Source organism: Fringilla coelebs (genome assembly GCF_963513975.1).
Source record: "Fringilla coelebs genome assembly, chromosome: 2".
Taxonomy (NCBI): domain Eukaryota; kingdom Metazoa; phylum Chordata; class Aves; order Passeriformes; family Fringillidae; genus Fringilla; species Fringilla coelebs.
Window position 1 is genome coordinate 77,067,727 of NC_140029.1, and position 23,838 is coordinate 77,091,564.

The following is a 23,838-nucleotide window of genomic DNA, read 5'->3' on the forward strand; positions in this document are numbered from 1 at the left end:
CAGTGCTCATTACTAAGAAAACTAATTTGTTTATGCATACCCTATATATCTGTATGCCTCTATAAAACAAACACACATATGTGTAGTAAGATCATTGAGTTGGAAGGTTTAGTTCTGTCTGCAAGGGCGCATTTTGTGCATGAAGCCTCTGCCATCCCAGGAGACCTTACAGCATATTCTGCTTCAGAAAGAAAGAACCATCCCCTCTGACAATCTCAAGACAGACAGAGAGAAGGACTTAGTCACAGGGTGTGGATGGTACAGTCATTTGAAGAGCTCTGAAGGACATAATTGCTTTCACATTTTCATCCAGCTTTCTAACAATCCAAGAAAATGGGGAAAGACTTACTAATTTACTGGCTTAGAAGCTGTCTAGGAAATCCCAAGCTAACTCATTAGCTCCATCAAATGCAGGTTGTTAAACAATTAACCTAAATGCACAGCCTGACAGCCAAGTCACCTTTTGTCTTTGGTAGGACTTAATCTACAGGAAGGGAAAGAGGTTCACCCTTAGCACCCTGTGTTCTGTCTCTCTAGTTCTGCTTGCTGTTAAGAACAATATCATGAAAGTTCTGTGTAAATATCATCCTACCCCCATATCCCCACATAGCTCTGTTCTCCAAAGGGAGACTGTGGGCATGTGCTGACTGGACAACACAGAAATCAGTGCTGCACTGTGAATAACCATGAGAGAGTAACACCAGCACTCTGACTGAATGGCTTCTGAAGGCTGTCTTCCCCAGTGCCAAACCCTTTGCCTACAGCTGAGAACAGAGTTCAGACCTCTTGAATAGATTGTGTAAGTTTTGCTTTTTATTAGATGGCCAAATGGAGAAATCAGAAAGGGAAATAACTTCCACAGGCAAGAAATTACCAAATATTTAAGTCAACCTGATACAAAACACTTCACATAGCTTTTGACTAATCTTATTAAGCTAGTCTCAAAATCTTACTTTGAAGTGAAAAGTCAAACTTTTAAATATAAAAAAGAAATATTTGAACTTCAGGGCTTTTTTCTTTGATAAAAACTCTGAATATTAATTATTTCAGCAGCATTTCCTTTTTTAGAAATAAATGTTTTCACTTTTTCAGTTTGCTTCATGGCACAACGCTTGAATGACCATTCAATAACAGATAGTGGTCCATTCTACTGGCATTTTTACCTAACTGCAGGATGACACAACCTTCAAGAGATTCAGCATCTTTTAAAGTCTTATCATGGCACAAGTAAGATGGTCAAATAAAAACATTACTGAAAATTGAATAAAAAGCATACAAATTGACCTCTCCTCTCCTCTCCTCTCCTCTCCTCTCCTCTCCTCTCCTCTCCTCTCCTCTCCTCTCCTCTCCTCTCCTCTCCTCTCCTCTCCTCTCCTCTCCTCTCCTCTCCTCTCCTCTCCTCTCCTCTCCTCTCCTCTCCTCTCCTCTCCTCTCCTCTCCTCTCCTCTCCTCTCCTCTCCTCTCCTCTCCTCTCCTCTCCTCTCCTCTCCTCTCCTCTCCTCCTTTTTTAATTTTTCTTCCTCCTTTCCATTTTTCTTTCCTTCTTTTTTTCTTTTTTGTTTTTGTTTCTCTGATAGAGCACAAACTACTGGATACAGACTAAATAAAAATGTTAAACAATTGCTTCCTTCTCAAAAAATGAAGAAAATTCATATATACAATAATAGAAATGTTATATGTACATTCGCGTCACCCACAGACACTTCGGTCACCCTGGATCACTACCACCATTGTTGCTGGTTTGGGATTTATGGTCACTATTGAAGGAATCATGTAGCTATGATTTGAAATACAATTCCAAAAATATTGTGGAGTCATCTCTAGTTATAGAGGGTCAAATTCAGTTTGGGTGAATTCTCTCTTATAAAAGCATTGGTATTAGAGAAGGAATCATTATGAGCCAGATGATTATGAATATATGATAAGGATGAAAAAAGGCTATGACACCTCCTGTCTACTTGATGGAGCAGATGTGTTTTAGTGTATTTGGTGAGAAGTAAGTCTGGTCATTCCCACACACCACCAGCCATGTTTTAGATGGCACTCTGCCCACTCGTTTCTGTTTCCTTTTGTATTTTGCATTGTCATTCTTGTCTTGTCTGCAGAATTTGACAGTATCAGTCAGGTTCTCCTCCCAGCAGGGGTTTTACCAAAGACGCTGCCACAGAGCTCAAGACTTGTGTACTCTATACTGGCCCAACACAGGCAAATGCATATTTTGAGGTATCCCTTTTGTCTCAAATGATTTGATGCACCCTCCTAGCAGCCTGTGGTTGTACAGCACAGTAGTGTTCACTGCTGCAATTCTACACACATGTTGGCTTCCCCCAAACACTGTCATAAGGGTTTTCTTGTGCCTGTTTTGCCTGCAAAACAGAGTGTTCAAAATGCTTGAAACATCATTTACAGGTGTCAGTAGTAGCTCTGCAAAGGCCTTCCCCCTTCACTGGGCTGCAGTTCTTTTAGCCTGTGAATCTGGTAGCTAAAGAAAATACTTTTTTCCCCATGAAAGCAAATTAACCGTGAGCAGTGGCTGGAGGAGGAGAGTCTCTGACTTCTCCCAGTCGCCCTCTTCCCACCCATTACCGCTGCAGCTCTTGCTGCTTCCAAGACCATATCAATGAGCATAGGCAATGACCCTGCAGTCTAATGACCACGGCTGGAAGAAAGTTCCAGAAGAGAAAGGAGAACCAGAGCCTTGTTCAGAACTCCCAGGCTGATGTGGCAGCTCCAGCTGCAGCCCAGCCAGTCCCTGTCTCGCTGTCTGTCCCTGTCAATGCTGAGGACTGTTCACAGTGCCCATGTGTCTGTAACTGCACCTACCCCTCACATCCACATGCCTGTCACTTCTGCCTCCAATGCTAATGGCAGGCCTCAGGTACATTGGCTCCTGCCATCCTAAAGCCTAGATGCAGGTGCTGGAGTGGATGGTGGCTATTTGCTGCGGTGCCCTCCCAGATATAGAGGTAGGTAATTTTCTTCCTGGCAGCACTGGAGGCTGCTACACAGGTGATGGAGGAAAAGGCGGACCTTGGTAGGGTACGGGTGCTTTCACACCCTGTTAAGCCCTGATGGGGCATAAAAGTTGTGCTAACATCAGCCCATTTCTTCTAACCCGGGCATTCTCCTGGACATGTCTGCACTCAGAGGTTCTTTGTCAATGACACCCTCATGAGGCTCTGCTCGGCCTTTTCACAAGTGCTCAGAATCCAGCTGCTGCCCCTGGGCCCGCTCTCAGTGCACATTCCTGATGCCCAAGGGTCACCCTGTTTAGACACCTAAACCAAAATTATACTTCACTATTGTCATAAGAGCCAAAGTGACCTCAGAAACAAGGTTATTACCTTATTGAAGGTAATATTACCTTAGTTTTAGCCTGTAATGCTAAATCAAAAAACTAACTTGAAATTACTTTCTTGGAAATGTAAATGCAGGCACCTGCTTTTGAAAGAATGTCTTCAGGTAATTGAGGAAGTTGACTCATGGGCTTTACTTTTGCCACCTAAATTGCCACCCAGGAGTAGAAACCTGGTTAAGCTGCTGCTCTGGCTTGCTGACTAGCACTACCATAGCCTCTGGTATTTGGATTATTTGCTTTCCTCTCTCTTAATCTCTTTTGGGAAACCTTCCCCCGCTATTTAAATATGAAGTCCTCACCATACTGGAATGTCACAGGGGACTGCTGACAAACAGAGATGTAAGGGCTCAGTATTTCAGGGCAAACCAATTTTGAGTTCCAACTCAAAATGCTCTTTGTTAGTTTGTTTCATGCCTTTTTCTGGGAATTCTACATTTATTTGAGACCAAAGACCAAGTAAGTACTGACACACATCAACATCCTTTAGGCATGTGGACTTCAGCTATAGTTTCCTTTTCTGGCAGACCTGTCAGAATAGATGGCAACAGTGGTCATAAGAAACCAAGTTTCTGCAATTTTGATGTTTAAATAAAGTTTATCTTAACAGTCTCCAGACTGAAGTCAGCCCCTTTCAGCCAGATTTTTCCTCCAAAAATGTAGTAATGCCTAGCTAGAGGAGAAAGGTTATTTATTATTTATTATTTATTATTCCATTCTTCAAAATATTTTTTTGAAAAACTCAATCTTTCCCTAAACTTCTTTGTAAAATTTAAGCTGCTATTTGCTGTATGTAGTTCACCTTAGTCTTGGCTGACACAATGCACCAGCAGGTAGCTCTAAACCCTGAGAAACTGTCCATTGTTACAATAGGCAAGTTTTCCTCTTCTCTTTTTCTTGAAAGGCTGGTTCCTTCCTAAGCAATGTCAGCACTTTTTAAAGACAATGATATGATGATCTTGGTATGATGGGGAACAACAAAGTTTTTAAAATACTTTTGCTAAATGATCATTTAAGAGCTTCTTTTGGGAAGATGCATTCCATTTATAGAATACCAGTGTCTAAACTGGGGGAGATGTTTCTGTGGTTGCACTCTTATGGCACTGAGTGCACTCCTGAAATAAGGCTCTCCTAAGCTTCCCTACACTTTGTTTCAAAGACTAGCAGTAACACTGTGTAGGGATCAGGCACAGCTCTGGTGGAAGTAGAGGAGTGCTTAACCCCCGAAACCATCCCTACAATTGTTACTGTGTAGGTATGAACAGAAAATCAGGCATCTAATACAGAGTTATAAATTGAGAGATTTTGTAATTTCTTTTTATTGCTTCTTGCAGCTAATTGCAGCCTAAATTTGTTAACTGATTCTGCTTGTTTAACAAAAAAAAAAAAAAGAGATATGGATGTGGCACCTGGGTACTTGGTTTAGTGGCAAACATTGTGGTGTCAGGTTGAACTCAATGATCTTCCAACTGATATGATTCTGTGATGTTATGATTCTATGAATGTTTATCTACTTTTTATCAAAACAGCAGAAGAAGTGAAAAAGAAGAAGTTAAAACTCACCATTTCTTAGCAATTAACTAACGTCACAGATTTAGGTATCATGCTGGTTAATAAAAGGCCTTTAATCCAGAACTGGCATAACAATTCAGATGGGTTTTTTAAGATTGATTTTACAACAATGTGCTGAATAAAATAGACTTAGTTATCCTAAAAATGCTTACCAGTCAATTGACATTCATTATTTGAGTTTCTGCTTTCTTCTTAATTTTGTTGCTAATTTTGTATTGTCAAACATTATACACACTGCATATAAAGTACATAAAACCACAAGATCCTGTAGCAGATAATGTCAGTGTCTCCTGTACAATTGCAGTAGGTTGCCAGCTGGAGGTAGTCTGGTACTGCTGTGAGGCTATTGCAGGGCTCACCGAAGGTGAGGACATGCATTGCTGAATACTCTATAATAAAACAGAATATAATGAGATATGCATGTATATAAACAGAAATGTGATTATGTATAACATTCAAGAAACATCACTTCCATTCTCTAAACAACTACATACCTTCATCTGGATTTAGAGGTTGATATTACAGAGGACAAGGTCCTTCACAGAAATTACTGAGTAAATATCCATATTTTATCTGGATGCTCTTAAACAAGGACAGCTGAAACAGGTTGTTCTCTTGGTAGTAAAAATTTAAAGCCCCATTGTTTCTCCCAGTAGATTTGATCTCATTCATCTGTACTTTTTCTGCAGCTGGATACTTGTATGACAGTTCATTCTTATCATCAAGAAGAATTCCAAACCAGTGGCTGAGATTTGAATGTATATCTATACTTGGACACCTGTTTCAATGCGTAAGTATATACTTGTAGTGAAAGAAGGGTCTTAAATGTCCATCAGAGAACTTAAAGTTCCAGAGACTGGACAGCCTGAGCAATATCTAGTGTTTGTATTTTATTCATGAAATAAAAATCTTGTAGATGAATTAGTGGGAGAAAGCTTTGTTGCAGACCAGTCAGCCAAGAAAGAATTCTGTCTACTGAAAGCCAGGAAAATGCATGGGTGAGGAAAGCAGCTTTGTTTCTTTCTTTTTTTTTTAATGTAGGACAGAGCATGAAGGACCAGAGAAAAAGCTCAAAAATGCATTATTAAAACACACTTAGATCCAATAAAGGTAACTGTGCAGAAAAAACCAAAATTTACAAGTTGTTTAGCCATAAACAACTACATTTATAAGATAGGAGGCAGAAGAAAGGAAGCTGAGGTTCCAAGTCACTCCTATTACTGAGATTCACAGGAAGAAGGCACTGATGCACAGTTGTCTTTTCAGAGTCTCACTTCAAAACCAGGCAATCATTTTGAATTTAGGAGCTGGGATGCTTCCTGGGGTGTTTCAGTCTCAAATTCAGAGAGTTGCAAAAGCCTTATGAATAAAGAGTATTTTCTTCAACATTTTTGTTAACATCTTATCCAGTAAAGTATATGCAGTATGTGAAGTAGATCATCTTGGGTGTGATCACACAGCATGTACAGGACCACCAGAGTATCAGGCCCAGGCAGCTATAGGAAAGGCAGGTCCTCTTTCACCAACCTGATCTCCTTCTATGACCAGGTGACTCACTTAGTGGATGCAGGAAAGGCTGTGCATATTCTTTATCTGGACTTCAGCAAAGTCTTTGGCACAGTTTCCCACAGCAGTCTCCTGGAAAACTGGTTGCTTATGGTGTGAATGGATGCACTCCTCACAGAGTAAAAAAACTGTCTAGTTGACTGAGCCCAGAAAGTGGTGGTACCTGGAGTTACATCCAGCTGGCACCCAGTCACAAGTGGGTTTCCCAAGGGCTCAGTGCTGGGGCCAGTTCTTTATCACTGATCTGGATTAGGGGATGAATACACTCTTAATCACTTTGCAGCTAACACCAAGTTGGGTTGGAGAGTTGATCTGCTGGTGGCTCTGCAGGGCAATCTGGACAGGCTGGATCGATGGTAAAAGTTGGTCAAGGCCAACTGTATGAGGTTCAACAAGGCCAAGTGCTGGGTCCTGCATCTGGGTCATTGCAACCCCACACAGGGCTACAGGCTGGGGGCAGCGGCTGGAAAACCGCTCACTAGAAAAGGTCCTGGGGATGGTCATCAACAGCAGCTGAGAATGATCCAGGGTGTGCCCAGGTGGCCCAGAAGGGCAGTGGCATCCTGGCCTGGATCAGGCAGGGTGTGGCCAACAGGAGCAGGGCAGTGACCGTCCCCCTGTGCCCAGCACTGCTGAGGCCACAGCTCCAATGCTGTGCTCAGCTCTGGGCCCCTCACTGCAAGAGAGACATTGAGGGGCTGGAGCCTGTCCAGGGAAGGGCAACGGAGCTGGGGAATGGGCTGGAGCACAAGGGCTGGGAGGGGCAGCTGAGGGAGCTGAGGGTGTTTAGCCTGGAGAAAAGGAGACTCGGGGGAGACCTTACTGCTCTCTACAACTGCCTGAAAGGAGGGTGTAGCCAGGTGGGAGTTGGTCTCTTCTCCCTGGTAACAAGTGACAAGAGAAGAGGAAACAGCCTCCAGTTGTGTCAGGGGAAGTTTAGACTGGATATTAGGATGATTTTTAGCATGGAAAAGGTTGTCAGTCATTGAAACATGCTCCAGGGTGGTGTCCACATCCCTGGAGGTACTTAGAAGACGTGCAAATGAGCCCACTATATGGGCTAGAGATGCCACTGTTCATTGCTGGGATAATGGTTGGACTTGATGATCTGAGAGAAGTTTTTCAACCAAAACAATTGTATATTTCTAAGTCTGTGGTCATATCTATAATTTTTCTCCAGTGTGAATTTAGAGTATAGAAGAATGATGATACAGAATTATAAATACTAGCTCCTGCATCATACACTGAACTTTTGAAAAGTAAATTTTATACTTCAGACACTCATATGCCTATTCATTTCTTTACATTCCAGGTATCATATTTTGTTTCCAGCTGACAAGATCTACAACACATGAAACAAAATACAAAAAGATAATACCTACCACTTGTAGAAAATGGTATATCTTCAAGTCAAAGTAGGAATTCATTGCATTAGCAATAATTTTATGAACTACCATGCATAATTTTCCCTTTTCTCTCTACTTTGCTAAGAACTACAAACTATGAGTTACATATACTTCAAATGGACCCTGCTAAATGACTGTTCCTTAAAAGTTCTTGGGACTTCCTGGACTTAGCAAATGTCTTCAAATACCAAAATGGAAATGAAGCCAGAGGATGAGGCAGTCTGACATAAACTGTTAAAGCCTGTTTACAGTAATATAAAGTTCATGTTTGTTGGGGCTTTTTTAACATATACAGAAAATAAGGCAAGCCAGCTGAACAGATTGATATCAGTATTTTCAATTATATTTTTACAATAAAATAAGCCATAAGATTAGTTTGTAGAAATTAAGTGGAACACATTTAAATTAAATACTTACTAAGGGTTGCTTATCTGCAAAACATGTGAAGCAAATGGGTTTCTGGTAATGGCTTTTTGAACATCTGAAAAAAGCATTAAAGTATATAATGAATATTAAATAAACAAAATACTTCAATAAAAATAAGATTCACAGTCAAATATTCAACTAAAACTTTCTGAAGATTGTGAAAATGTAATTTAATAGTACTGGTTTAATTTCCCCTACCAACAGCTGCTGAAGTATAGGCCATACCTCTATTTTTAAAATTTGCATCTAATAGTATGTGAACAAAAAATTTAGTACCAATAAAGACATTTAAAGCTAGAGAAAAGAATGCCATCTACTCTCCAGCAACAAATATTCCAAATGTAGATTGGCTAGTGATTGACTGCTATTCATTAAAAAGACCAACATAAAGCTACATGATTTTTCAATTTGGTAACATGTGAAAACAAAGCCAAAAGAAGGGATGCAAAAAGATAAGTTTAGAAAAGCAATGTACTTGTATGACGTGTAAATACCTACAACACTTAGTTACTTACAAGTACTTACATGTAAGTCTACTTGTAAAATTTCCCAGCTTCCTATTACCAATATTAATCCCCAAATAATTAGGCATTGTAATTAAATTTCTGAGATACATATGTGTACGTGTATGTATTGCACTAACTTTCACAGTTACTTCATTTACAATCTGTTAATTCCTATGATTCTTTCACTGTTTCTTCTGTATTTGCTATGTACTTTTCTTACAGTTTTCCTCTTCATATTTCAAAAATTTCAGTGTTCTTGCTCCCAGTTCTTTTGCTGAATTCACCTTTCCCTTCTTTGTAGTTTCTCTGTTACTTACATCAAAATTTAATTCTATATACTCATATTTCTCTTTTCATATCTACTTTCTTAACCTGAGGACATCATACTGAAAACAGTTTTCTGGTAAAAAATGGATTTTTTAATTTCCATTTGCCTGGAAGCAATAACCACAGGTTCTGATAAAATGAAATTCTGAACAACAGTTTGACAGAGCAAGAATTGTAAGCTACAGCTGCCCGAAGTTTCTAAACAATTGCAAAGATCTTTAATTCTGTTGCAGTCTATAGGAAACTGAAGCCTTTTTCTTCGAAGTCAGACTATTCACCATGTAATGTAGAAATATATGGATAGTGTGCAGAAGTTTAATAAGCCCTGGTTTAGTTTGATTCCAGTCAATAAGGGGTAAACTTGGGTAACCGGACCATAAATGGTGCAGTCCAGAAGGAATAGTAGTGGAATAGTAAAATGAAATCAATGGCCTTTAAGAAAGCACATTCTAATAAACTCAAATAATTGGTATGTAAAATTTTATATGAAAAGAAGTGCAAGGAAAATGTAAAATTCAGGAGAGCTGGCAATTCCATGTAGAGCACAAATGGCAAGCAGTTATTCCAATCACAGAAAAAGCCAATCTGCCAAGCAGAAGAGACTAAGTCATAAGGTCCCCATTGATTTCAAGTACAGGAGGGAGCACACAAAATACCAAAATTATGCCAAACTCATGTGAATTTTTAATGGAAGACCTGTATGATCACATCAGTCAAAGCAAATCCTAAAGAAGCAAGAGACTCAAGGAGTTTGTTCTTCAAGCGCAATATCATAGGATGACTAATGAAAGTGTTAGCTGATTAATCCCTGGGGAAAAAATGATTAAGAACAAGTACAGACTTTTTCCCCACATTCTTCAGCAAAATGGAAGCTGTGACTGGGGAGTTCATATAAAGAGCACAAGTATAAAGCAGGTAAGAAATCCACCTGGCATAAAGGAAGAACAAGTTAGAGAACACTTAGGTAAGTCTGCCATTTTTTAAATGGTTGCACAAGTAATATTCATTTATACATTTAGATTTATCAGCAGCAATGTCAGAACTCCTTGTTTATTATTTCTAGCCTTTCAGAATTAATGGAGAAGAGGAAAATTCTAAAATATTAGAAGTAAGAAAATGAAAAGCCCATTCATTATAAAGGGCTACATTTGCAAAACTGTATGACATAGAGGGCAATAATTTGCAAAAAGAATTGAAAAAAAATGAAGATGGATAAGCTTTGGAACAGATTTCCAAGTGAGGTTGATGCACCTGATGCACCTTGATGGAACAATTTTGACAATCATCTCTTACAAACAACAGGTATCTGAAGGTATCCTCCCATCACATTTAGAGTTATTTTTTACAAAGAAAAAGTCATCATAATTTTAAATTAATTTCATTGACTTAAAGAAGGGTTTCCTGATTTTGATACACTGTTTGATACATTTAGTAAATAATAATAATGATGATAATAATAGTAATAATAGTAGTAGTAGTAATAATGATGATGATGATGATAATAATAATAATAAAAAATAGAATAATAATAATAAAAAATAGTAATAGAAGAAAATATTTATATTACAGGATTCCTGTTTTTAATCCAAAACAATATATGGCAACAAAATATAAAGGTACTTAATCAACTGATGTAGCATTATATTTATTATCCAACTTACTTTGTAGCTTTTGATCCAGACAATCCAGAGACTGGAAAATCTTCTGTTCTTCTATGGAAAGAGTACTCCTGCCTGGACACAGAGCCCTTTTAAGCAGTGAGAGCTGTTTGGCTGGTTTCACAAGGTCCATGACTGCCAGGATTTCACCCTCTGCAATTGGTGTACTTGCTAGTTTTTCTGCCACTAGAAACTGAGCAGTGCTTTCTGAAACTGAAGAGATTACAGGGGGAATTTCAAATGAGAAGGGCTCATTTGAATAAACATTTAAATAAACTGCTCTTTTTCATAACCATAGGTCTGTGAAACACACAAAATTGACTTTAAAAGAAGAAAAAGGTGGGAAAATCAAGAAACATGGTATGTTAGAAAATGAAATAATTAAGGACACTAATTCATCTTACAAATGGCACCAGAGTAGGTACTATTGAGTTTGGAAATATGTAATTATAGCGAGCAATACTTGTCCACATCATACAGTTATATGTGACACATACAGTTAAAAAACCCCAAGAATTGAATAAAAATTGAATTTATGTTGTAATGAATTTATAAAACCATTAATATCATGCTAAACAATGCTATATCTTATCTTTACAGGAAAAAAAAATGGTGTATAGAATTACCCTTTCTTAGAATCACTGATGCCAAAAGACACAAGCCATGTTACACAGTGGGTATATTCTGTCATTCTACTTTATGTATAACAAAGAACTGAAGTGAGTTGTGTTACTATACCTTCCTCAGATTTAGAGATGTTTTTCACCTCTTGTACTGGATCAAATGCAGATTGAATGGGACTCAGCTGGACAGCACATAATGAATTCTATCAAAAATATTGTAAGAGTATTTTAAGTATAATTTAAAGTAACTATACTACCTTCTGAACAAGTTATAATATTTTGCATTGCCAAATGTTTTCAAGTGAAAAAAAAAATATGGTACACAAATAAAGAGATGCATTATAGTTGGTTTTATTCTTTTCATTAGCAAATTGATAACAAGCTGACTATGAGCATTGATTCAAAATCACATGACCAGGAACAAATCGTTGATATTCTGAAACTCTTTCCATTTTGAAGATAAATAACATTTTTATTTTTTTATGGTATTTTATATTAACCTGTGCATGATGAGCAGGCTTCCATATTTTAGCGATGACACTTTGTCTTCTGCATTCTGAAAAACCTTGGTGTTTATTTTCAGAGTTGCCAAAAACCTGATTTTGTCTTGTAACAGGACCACCACCTTAAATGACATGCAGACAAAAGTAAACCAAAATGTATAAACAACATGATAAACATGGTATTAGCAGAACTAACAATGTGGAGTAAATCTCTCTGTCCACATTTAGATTTTTACATCTGATCTCCATAAATTGTCTTGGATGTGGACATAAGCAGCTTAAATGAAGCCCCACGTTGACTCCCAGAAAGTAAAGATGGTCTGTACAAGGGTACAAGGTGTTACCAAGTAAAAAGCATAATGAAAGGTGAGTGTGATATAAAAAAATATCAAATAAGTATAGTAGTGGGCAGAAAACATGTAGTAGTTCACAAAGTTTACATGATTCACAAAATCACAGAATGGTAGAGGTGGGAAGGGACCTTCTGAGGCCATCTGGTCCAGTGCCCCCACTCTAGCAAGGCTGCATAGAGGTCATTACCCAGGACCATGCCCAGATGGCCTTGGAGTGACTCCAAGAATGGAGACTCAAGAAAGTCTCTGGGCAATTTATGCCAGTGCTCAGTCACTCTCACAACAAAAAAAGTTTCCTGATGTTCAGAGGGAACTTCCTGTAATTCAGTTTGTATCCACTGCTGAGGTACTTCCAGTGGGCACCATAAGTCTAATAAGTCTAAAAGTCGTCTTTACAGCTTCCTTCCAGGTATTTAAAGACATTGGTAAGACTGCCCAAGGCCTTCTCTTCTCTAAGCTGAATACTCCAAGCTATCTCAGCATTTCCTCATAGGAGAGATGCTCCCATCCCTTTACCATCTTTGTGGCTCTTTCCTAGACTCTCTCCAGCATGTCCATGTCTCCCTTGTACTGAGGAGCCCAGAACTGAACACAGTATTCCAGGTGTGGCCTCACAGGCATTGTGAGGTTTAAAAGTCATGGATTTAAACCTTATTTCTATAGCTTGGCATTTTGTAGTTAATCTTATTAATTCCTACATCTTTGTGCTAATTTTTAAAAGGCAGTACTGTTGTGCAGCATTTTCTCTCAGTCAGAGAGGTCTAATCTCAACACCATACCTCAAATTTATCTCAGTTCTGCCTGGTGTAGCAATGCATTTTCAAAATGGAAGCCTCAAGTTTCAAAATTAAAATTATGTTCTTAATTAAACTTTCATGCATACAAACTGGAGATGCAAATTAGTATTTTCATGCGCAACTCAGGAATCTACATACCAAGGAGATAATATATTCCTATTTGTAAACACAGTTACTAGATTTGTAAATGGAGTTACTTGATTTAAACAAATTACCTATTTATTTACACAATAAATATTTACATGTGCAGTTTAATGAGCAGTTCATAATTTGACCAAGAGCTGCATTACTGATTCTAACACAATTTTATTTCTTTTCTGGTTATTAGTGACATTAAAGCAGCATTCTTATCACTCATAGAAAAAGAAAAGAACTGATCCTAGAAACATATTCGAAACTAGTTATCTGGCTGCTGTCATCAATAGTAACATGACGCACATTAGCTTTGAAACATTGTCATTTAGTTATATGCAAATTATTGTAACACAATACATGGTGCTGAATAACATCTGAAAAGGAAAGGAAATGTGATCATGTTATATTAAATATGAGATAAAATTTAAAAAAATAAAAGAAAAAGAAAAAAGAAGAACCCCCTTGTTATATTAGTAATCACATAATGTTTTTCTGAAAAAATAGAATTCAAAGTTGCTTTATGTCTATGCATCAATACTTAATTTAATTAATTTGCAAGACTAGATCAATGCCAAAGAGAGCATTCATTTGAGATATATAAGACAAAATAATAATAATCAACAGTATCTTTAGGGAATGAGATTTTGAGCAGTCTACTGCTATTTAACTTTATGCACGTTAATTAGTCCCGTATTTGTCACAGGCTAAAGGTTATTTTTAAAGCCTTTACTGACTGAACAAGAAAGGTGTTAGAAATTCTAATATCCAGCTAGAATAATATGCTATGTGCCAGGCAGAAGATATACAACTTGAAGCCTGGAAGCCAAACTAAATTAAGATCCTCATGGACAACAATTGTATTCATCTGGTTCTCACTTTCTGTACATTTGGCAAAGCATTGCAACAGATCACATTTTCTACAGTGTCTTCACGGACCTCATGGAACTCTGCAGATATTTTACTAGAGAGCAGTGCAGTATTCAGTCTCACTGCAAGCATTTTAGGACAAGACTATGGTGTCTATGTGCATTTGCAGGCAATTGAACAAATAGCAGCAAGTCAGTAAGAGTTATCTAGAGTATTTAAAATAAAGAAGACTTTCAAAATACAAAATATAAGCAGCTACTGAGAGAGGGCAACGCATTTTAAAAGGCAGTTACTCAGCCCTTCTCTAAAAGAGCTGGAGGTATGTGTCATTTAAAGCTGCAGTGAAGACATTGTTAGTAGAGCACAACTTGGACCCAGGACATTTCCTGATTCATTGATCTGATGTGCAGATAAGGCCGTCAAGAGACAAAAATCTCTGCTGGAGGCAAGGCGTGGTAAAGCAAGTCTTCATTCATTTCCAGTGTAAAATCAAATAGGTTAAGTCACACAGATCTTAAACTCATCTGTTTGACTTTGAACTGGAACTGACAAGTAGATAATATTTTCTGTTCCCACCCCTGCTTTAGGCCAAGAATATTCACCTGCTTGCATCTGCTCTTATACAACAGAGCTGTTCTGAATCACTCCATTAAAACTGTAAAAACTGTTAAAACTGCATTACTGTAGATAAAACTAAAAATGTGTGGGGGGGTTAAAGTTAAGGATATTCATAGTTTTGTCAGAAAGTATCTTTGAGTTCCATGGCCAATTCTTGGGGTGATCCCAGTATGCAAAGCAGTTTGAAGTACTGCTTGTATCTGAAGCAGGGACTACAGCTCTCAGGAGCTCCAGCTGCAGCCCTCAGTAAGAAGCAAACCAGCATACTACATAGAAATTACAAGCACAAGGATGTCATCAGTGCGCAAGGCACAGAATACAGCTAGGCTGAAAGGGACAAACAAGGCAAATCAAAAAGCATGAAATGTCAATTGAAATGTAAACTCCAGGAGATTAAAGTTTATTCTCCCAAATATTTCTTATCCATCTTTCCTGTATCTTATTAACCAATCTGTGCCTCATATTGTTCCCAAGGTTAATTTTTAATAAAATGCAGAATTGTTCCTCAAATTTCTTAAAATTCTTTATAAATCAGATACACCTTGCAGCAGAGCAATATTTGCCTGGCAGAAGCTCTTTAATTTTAACTAATCTTTAATTTTTGCTCAGCTTTTAATATTATTATTGGGACTAAGTCATAGTAATTGTAGGCATTTAGAGTGTTAGCATTTTAAAAACACAGTAGAACTAAACTTCTTTCACTCTCACGTGGCAGTTGGACAACAAGCTATCACTCTTAGCTACCTTGTAAAACTCACTTGTATAAACTTAGTCACTTCCTCTGATATCATTATTCAGACCATCTGTCACATCTGCTCATTAGTCATGAATATCATCTCAGGGAAAATACTTCCTTTTCATTTAATATTGCAGAGAGCTATTATATATATATAAATGAAGACTGATGTTTGAGAGGCCTCTGGGCACCACTAGAATAGAAATGAGAATGACAAATGGTGAAAGCTTGTTAAAACTGGCTGTGTTGTGTGAATGGATGAAAAGGTTGGATGTTTTAACTGAAAACAAATCTGTGATGTATTTGAAGAAGACTTTTGTCTGAACATTCCCCCACCCCAGACCCAGAAACATGACTCTTACCAGTAGCAGAGTCTTTTGGAGCTTGAGTAGAATGTGCTCCGTGCCAGAAGGTGCTTGTTTTTCCAGCTGCTGGGATATGATGGAGATGTAATCTATTTTCTGTGTTAACAGGTCTTCTCTCAGAGCAAGTTACTGAATGATCTTGACAGGCGCTTGCCTTAACGTTATTTACAGAACAAGTACTTTTTGCCCAAGGTTTGTATTTGGCTGTGCTGCAGTCAGGTGTAGAGATGGCAGTGGCCAAGCCAGCACAGCCAGCAATATTCTCACTGTTTTCTTCACTGTTCCTATTTAAAACCTGACTGGCTGGCACAACATGCCTGTCATTGAAATCACTGCTGCTAGCAGCAGTAGCTTGCAGGCTGGCAGGCGGCAGTGACTGACACCCAGGGCTGGCTGTGTTCTCAACACTTCTGTTTCCTGGCAGAGGTGTGGAAGGTGGGTGAGGTGCGAGGTATTTCCCTGGAGCTTTTTGAGTCTTCTTGGCTTCAGTGGCTGGCTGCAGTTGGATAAGAGTGCCTCTTCTCTTCTTGGGCACAAAACGTGACTGGACTCTTACAGATGTAGCTCTTCTGGTCATTTTTGCCTTATTTTTGAGTTGATCACCTTCTTTAACTTTAGCATTATTGCTACATACTGGGGGTTTACTTACTTCATCTTTTGATAACATCCAAGCTTTCTTAGCAGAAAAGGATCCTGTAGATGTAAATATATTCTGAGATGGGTATTCTTTATTTGATTTTTCAGTGTTAATGTTTGGTTTTGGCATATAAGAATTTTCCTGATGATTTTTTATGAACATGGGGTTTGAAGGCTGAGCAACAATACTTAAATTATTCTTAGGAGTGTTATTTGCAATTTGAACACATTGCAGTTTTGAAGACCATATTTCACTGATGCTTTTTTCACAGCATTTTTCCTTATTTTCTATTATTATCTGGTCAATTTCATCACACCATTTTAGCTTCCTATTGCATTTTTCAATTTCTGAACTTTTCTTTTTTATTTTTGCCAGTTCTAAACTGTCTCTGATAGATGACATGAGTTGAGTTCCAAAACTGATCGCATGGTCTGTAACCACAGCTTTGAAATTACTAGGTTCATATTTAGAACCCTTCTTCAAGATACTTCTGAATAACTTCACTCTTTTTCTTTCAAGAATATTATTTTTCAGGATTTTGTCCTGTGCAGGAGTGCCAGAATTGAACTCTGTATCAGGTAACAGTGACATATTTTCAACTATATTTCCCTTTCCTTCTTTATTATTCTGTTGCTTAACTTCCAACAGAACTGAGGCATTTGGTATGTCCTGAAATAAAGATGTTTCTGAAATAATATCATTCATACATTTAATATTTTCTTCTTTTGTTTCAGTCATTTTTCCTAAGGTATTTTTTAAAAAGCCTGTAATGATGTTTTTGTCCTTTGTTAATATATCAGCTGTGCTGGGAATGCCAGTGGAACATCCCTGATTAGGAAATAAGATTACAGATGTTGCAATAGGTTGACTGGATGCTTGCATAGATTTAGTTCTCTCCTGTGGGGTCATTTTAAAACTCTGATCTTGCATCAGATCCTGAATTCTTTCTCCTGGCATAGAATCAGGGCTGTCCCAGGCTCTGCTAGGATTGAAAACAGGATGACCAGTGGCAAATGTGCTAGCTGTTCCAGAAGATGGCTTGCTTCTGTCTTTTATGTTTTGCAGAAAACTAAATTCATTACTTACAGAGCTCTTTTGCTTACCAGAGGGAGAGAGTTCTGCAGGTTGTTTTCCAGATCTGCGAGAAGCAGATGATTCCTCTTCTGAAGTGTTTACGTGTTCAGCAGGAGTTAGAACATTATGTTTAGCTAAAAGATCATGAATAGGTATGTTGTGGTAGTGTAGCAAATCTACATTTCTCAGACAATTATTTAGATGCACATTTTTAGAAGTACTTTGATCTGTATGAGGTAAACCATTATTCCTAGTCTGGCATTTTTCTGGATCATACAGGGCACAGTCACACTGTGTGGTAAAAGATGATTCACTCTGTGTTGTGCAATTTCCATTTTGTTCTCCAGCCTCAAGACTGTCAAGGCTCATCAGGCTTTCTGAATCATCTGTTTCTTTGACTTCTTGATGAAAATTCTGAAATACAGACATAAAACCAAACTCTCAGATTTATCAGAGATGGGGTTTTGCTGATAATAATTTTTCTTTAATGAGAGATTAGACCAAATAAATATTGAGCCTAGTGTTTTTGTGACTTGGGGTTGTATCTCCATGCGTGTTTCCATCAAGTCAAAATTTACCTGGGTTAAATTGCAAAAGAAAATGACATAGTTTGGGAAGAAATCCAGAGGAGAGAGCAGCATAGTTCAACAAATTTAATCTTAAATTATATATAAATCTGCAATATTAAAAAAGGAACTAGATTTATATGAACAACAGTACTGTTTCTGAATTTTCCTACGAGACTGGGTGGTTTTCATTCTCTGTAAGGGTACTTGAGTTATAAATTGAAAGAAAATCCATGAAAATGAAGTTTTGATAGGGGATCTACCCCAAACTGCAACTTTTCCATATTAATAGACTGAGTATATTTCTTTTGATAGAAAGTGCCACACGTGATGAGGAATTTAGCCTTGTCATGGCAAACACAGAAAAGTCTCTTGGTTATCATAAGCACAGTGATTAACAACTTCCCCCAGTGAAACTCCTTCTTAAAGTCTTTCAGAAAGAAGAAAATATCTCCTATTCTATGAGGACAGATCAAGTCCCAGGGCATAAGGGACTCATCCACTTCCCCAACCTTTTCATTAAATTTTAATGGAGTCATGAATAACAGCAACTGGCACCATCTGAAACACAGTGGAACAGCTGTGTGCATGCATATACAAATATTTTCTTCACTATTACTCCTCTATCAAAGCACTGAGATGCTGACATGGTTGCAAATACATACTTTGTTAAGTACAAGACTTCAAAATACACATGAACAGAAAGGAAAAAAAGCGTGTTGACAATTTTCAGTCTCATACACTCTTGCCTGGAAGTTCACTTTCACACAGCTCAGAAGCAAAGTAATTTTAAACCTTATGTTGGACAAAATTGGTGTGAAAAATTAAGAGAAGCTGAATTAGATATGCACTCTTACACAATAAATGGAAAATGTTTCAACTAGCAAAATCTCTTAACCTAGGATGAGTGACTGTATATGCCCTAGCAATGACACTGAATTAACATTTTGAAAACTCACCAAACAAACACAGAATTCCTTAGCGAATAATAACACATTTTTGTAGTAAACATTTTTTATTCCAATAAAATTGTTATATCTAAATATTGTATATTTTATAGCTGTACAAATATATTAAACTGCAGAAGAAAAAGCTTAGGAAAGACTTTTTATTATTGAATTAAATCTTATCTTGCACTAAATGTTTAGAGGTTGGTGCAGTTTTCCGTTATAGTTATGATCTGAGATAAAGATATTAAATAGAAGATCAAAGAAGGAAGTGTAGGGAAAGATCCCTTTAAGGAACATTTTCAAACTAAACCTAAACAAACTGGAGTCCTTATAAAAGAATAAGTAGCACTTTGGTAGTTATTTATTGACCTTTATTTTTTCTGAAATTATATGGTTAACCTCAGCTTGAACTTCCCCAAACACGGAAAAAGCATATACTCAGAGTTTTTTGCATCAGGCCAAATTTAAGAATTAACTTTGAAATTTTCAGAAGGGGAAAAAAAAAGTGAAAAGAAATTACAGCTGTCAGGCTTACTTCTTGTCTAATTTGGAAACTGCACCTGTACAGCAAAACATGTGTTTCTCAAATGACAGGCAGAAGAAAAATTTTGTAAAGATAGATTTTAAAAAAACTTCTCTTGATAGCAGGTTAGTTTGAGCAGATAAATCTGGAGGGCGCAAGAAAACTTCCAACTTTCAGAAATTAAAATAAAAATATCTACGTAGCTGTGCTCCAGTGGTTGAAAATAGATTTGTTCCTACATTATATAAATAAGAATGCTCCTTATAAATCAAAGCCCCATGGAAAACAAAATCTTAGTTAAGGTAGCATCCAGAAATGTTAGGAACTAAAGAACAAAGAAGGAGTTCTCATTTAAACACACACTCACTCTTAGTTCATGCAAATTTAGTTCATTTACATTTATTTTGTTGCATCATACAATTTCATCCTTTCACATATTAAAGATGCTTAACATTCTCATTAAAATATTTACATATTTCCCACTTTACAGTACCATGTAATGCAAATGAATGTCCCATTTCCTTGTAAAAATGTATAATTAGAAGTACTTCTGCAGAAATAAAAAAGCATTCAACAATTATCCTTTTTTAGTGATCAATGAGTGCAGGGAAATAAACCTAGAAATCCCAATGACTTTATTTAATCTGTGAGAAGATTATAGGATGATAAGAAAACAAAATGTTGATAGAGTACTATATTGTTATTTACTGGATTTACATTTTTCCTGTTATATAAGTGCCATTTATTGTACAGCCTATTGCCTGCATTATCTTATGTTATGATGCATGAAATCTAACACCCGCACATATCCACATTCCTAGGAAAGAAATACTTCCGAGGAGTTAAAGAGGTCACTTGTATGTCTTAGGACTTAGAACAGCTGTGTCAAGCAACTTCATTTTAGTAAAGCACTACAACAAAGGGAAAACATGAGCCTAAAAGATCTTTCATAAGGCCAGTGAAAGAACAACATAGCAACAAGTAAGATTTTAAGTGAACCTGACAAGTGAATTTTCTGGCAAAGGACTCCATCAGAATGCTATTACACTAAAGAGCTACTACAAGCGTATTTGACATTTTCTGCAAAAGAAGTGCTGACTGCTCATAATTCCAAGACGTGAATAGGAACACTCTTCTGAAGATAAAATCCTGAAAAAATGCTACCTATTATAAAAACCAAGGCTCCTCACACCTCTCACACTGCTTGCTATTTTTGATAATTTCAACTGGTTTATTTACAGAAATTCTTTGCTTTTCATATGTGTATATTTATCATGTTAGACTTGACATTGACTGTGAAGTAAAAGACATTACTGAACTTATTTAGATGCAAAACTCACTTTCAAAGCCAGTGAGGTACCTAAACAACTCGTTTCAAATTTACCAACTGTGGAATTGGAAAGTCCATTCAAAACTAATAATCGCATTTCTATATAAGTTTGAAAAACATCATGTACATAGCACTACACAATACTTATTTCTCAGAAGATTTGGGTAGACTCAAGAGAGCAAGTGACACTGGGAAAGGATTTTGGTGCTTACCTTACACAAGAGTTCCATTCCATTGTGCCAAACCCACCACAGAAGCTCTGAAGGTGCAGGATGACCAGAGAAAAGCTTACTATCAACACTGCTGTCTTTCCCGGTCTGATGCCTAGGTGTCTGATCTCCTCTCAGGCTAAGAATACAGAAACTACCTATATATGAATCTATGAGTTTTTGAAAGGACCTATTTGAAATATCATCACAGGATGCTAGAAATGCAGTTTCACACTTCTCAGTATAAAAAGAACTTGTTTCTAATTTCATAGGCATGCAGGCAATATCAGTAAGGCCTGCCATCAGAAGATTTTAAAAGAAAAGCTATCTGAACACCGAATACCAATGTTTCACTCTGATTTTCAGTCTTAATAAGCCCTGAGGTAAATGTACATAATTGTGTAGGAAACAAATTTTCAGCTGAACTTGTCTCTGTTGGTTTAGCACCTCAGTACTCAGAGTGTTGTTTCTCAGGTACCCTGTCCCAGGTGTCTAACTCTTACACACTAATCTGGTCATTCAGTTCCAGGAATGCAATTTATAATGCTAGGTAAAAATACGATTAAAATTGTTAAATTATAAAATGGTGAGGCAGTGTGCGTCATAATGCATTGTTCCCATTTTTTGCTTCTAACCCATTAATAAATGCAGTTTGAGCAAGCATCATCTACCCTGGAAATTTGTCTTACAACAATAGCATGGGATTGCCTAATTAAAAACCATGATAAGGCAGATAATCATATAGAAATACTGGGCATGGATATGAACTATGAATTCTAGAAGTTCTGTAGCGTTTAACTAATAATAATTTTAATTACTACAGTTAACAGATTTGAATGAACTGAAGCCATAATATCAGTAAAAAAGAATAGATTAATACTATTTGACCAGTACACAGTTCCTGAATGAATCCGTGTGTGAATATAATTTTTAAAATATTCTCTCGTTCAGCTAAGGAACCCTACCAGAGCTCTTTATTAAAAAAAAAAAATAGTATACATTTTTTTAGTCGATGAAAAAGAATCACTTTTACTTTTAGCAATGTACTTTGTAAAGATGGAAGAGTTTTTAACATGGTCTCACTGTTGTGCAATGCACAGCAACAGCCAGGGCAGAAGGTGGATTTATGTAAGGAAATCCTAAAGGTCAGATACAGAAATACTTTTAGAATCAGGGAACATCTCGAGTTGAAAGAGATCACAAGGATCACTAAGTAGAAAGCTGACTCCATACAGGAAAACCTGAAGGCTAAACAATATATCTAAGAGCATTTTCTAATACTTATATTTATATCTTTCTAGAAATAAATTTACCTAATAAGGAAGTTTCATGTAATTTCCAACATTCACCGCATGCTTCAGTTATCTTGAAAAAAAATTCTGTGACTTATATGTTACCTCTCTTACAAATTCAACTTTTTTCAATCAGATATGTTTCAAGACATACATTCTTCCTAAGAACTTCACAGATTTGATTTTTAAGAATTTGTACAAGCTTTCAGCATCAATCTTCCCCCAATGAGCCTACAAAATTCAAAGGCTAATTTTTTTAATCTTGCCACTGTTTGAAACAGTGAAATTCTTTGTTTAGCACAAGAACTTCCAGTCTTCTGAAAGAGGTCCCAGTTACTCTCTGCTTATCCTTGTCTTCTGAATTTTGGCTGATTGGTTTGATGCTTTATTTTGTACTTTATTTATGGTGAACCATACTTATGGAGATATGCAAGTATTTGGAATAAACTGTCCAGCAAAGCTCAAGCTACTAAATACTACAGTAGGACTGCTGCAGGTTTATAATAATTAATATTAGAAATAATTAAATAATTGATTTGGCTCCTGGTTACCCAGGCCACCATTAGAATACTAAGATATGAACAGAATACTAGGATACAAAAATGTAGCTGAATTCTGTGTTGCTTTAAAATTCACAGAAGTCTTATCTTTTTAAAAAAACCTAAAACACAGCTCTGCCATCTTCAAAGGGGCAAAATTACTGTGGAGATTGATACTTTAATCTTCATGAGAAATCAACAGATTTTCCAACATCCCCTTGAGACACCTGTATATACTACCAGTGATAATACCATGTTAGTATAATGCAGCATTCTGATAGACCCATATGCACCAACTTTATATCTTCCAGTCGCTTCCTGCAAGCACACGTTTTACTGTAACTGCAGTACACTAAAGATTTGGTGCTGCTATTTTTTACTCTGTTCCTTTCTTTCAGCTACATTTATGAACATCTTACTCTGTTGCAGTAAACAAATCTCTCCAAAACCAGACAGGAAGTATGACAAAAATATTTTAGTGCATATCTATATATAGTGCATATCTATCTATCTATCTATGAATGTAAACCCAAAAACGAAGTCATGTTAATATGTATGGCAATTCTTATGAAAAAGCTATATCCTTGTAAAAAAGGAATAGGTATATATTAAAGGACAGTATCAATTTCCTTGCTCCTGTGGTTTGTGAGCTATGCTGTATATACAACAATCAGACAATTACAATTAATTATATATCCACAAGCAAAACCTTATCCATGCAAAAGTCTAACTCTGAAACAACCTGTTTTGTACTGAAAATCTCTTTCAGCTTCAATCCTACATTATTACCCATTCAAGAAGGGCTTTGAACTGAGGAAAGACACTGTTGAATGAACTCCAGATGGTCAGGTATGAAGATTGCCATAGGATTTTACACAGCACAAGCTTAGAATAAGTTATTTTAT

General features: G+C 37.0%; 1 protein-coding gene across 1 annotated transcript in view; it reads right to left on the reverse strand.

Moving 5' to 3' along the window:
- Positions 1-8,315: 8,315 nt before the first annotated feature.
- Positions 8,316-23,838, reverse strand: part of CEP126 (centrosomal protein 126) — a gene marked incomplete at both ends in the record, with an annotated part of 33,457 nt that continues 17,934 nt past the window's right edge. The window contains 5 exons of the mRNA XM_084226823.1: positions 8,316-8,380; positions 10,820-11,029; positions 11,555-11,642; positions 11,940-12,064; positions 15,811-17,938. Of these exons, the coding sequence (XP_084082949.1) occupies positions 8,316-8,380; positions 10,820-11,029; positions 11,555-11,642; positions 11,940-12,064; positions 15,811-17,938 (2,616 nt within the window). The remainder of the gene's footprint in view (positions 8,381-10,819; positions 11,030-11,554; positions 11,643-11,939; positions 12,065-15,810; positions 17,939-23,838) is intronic.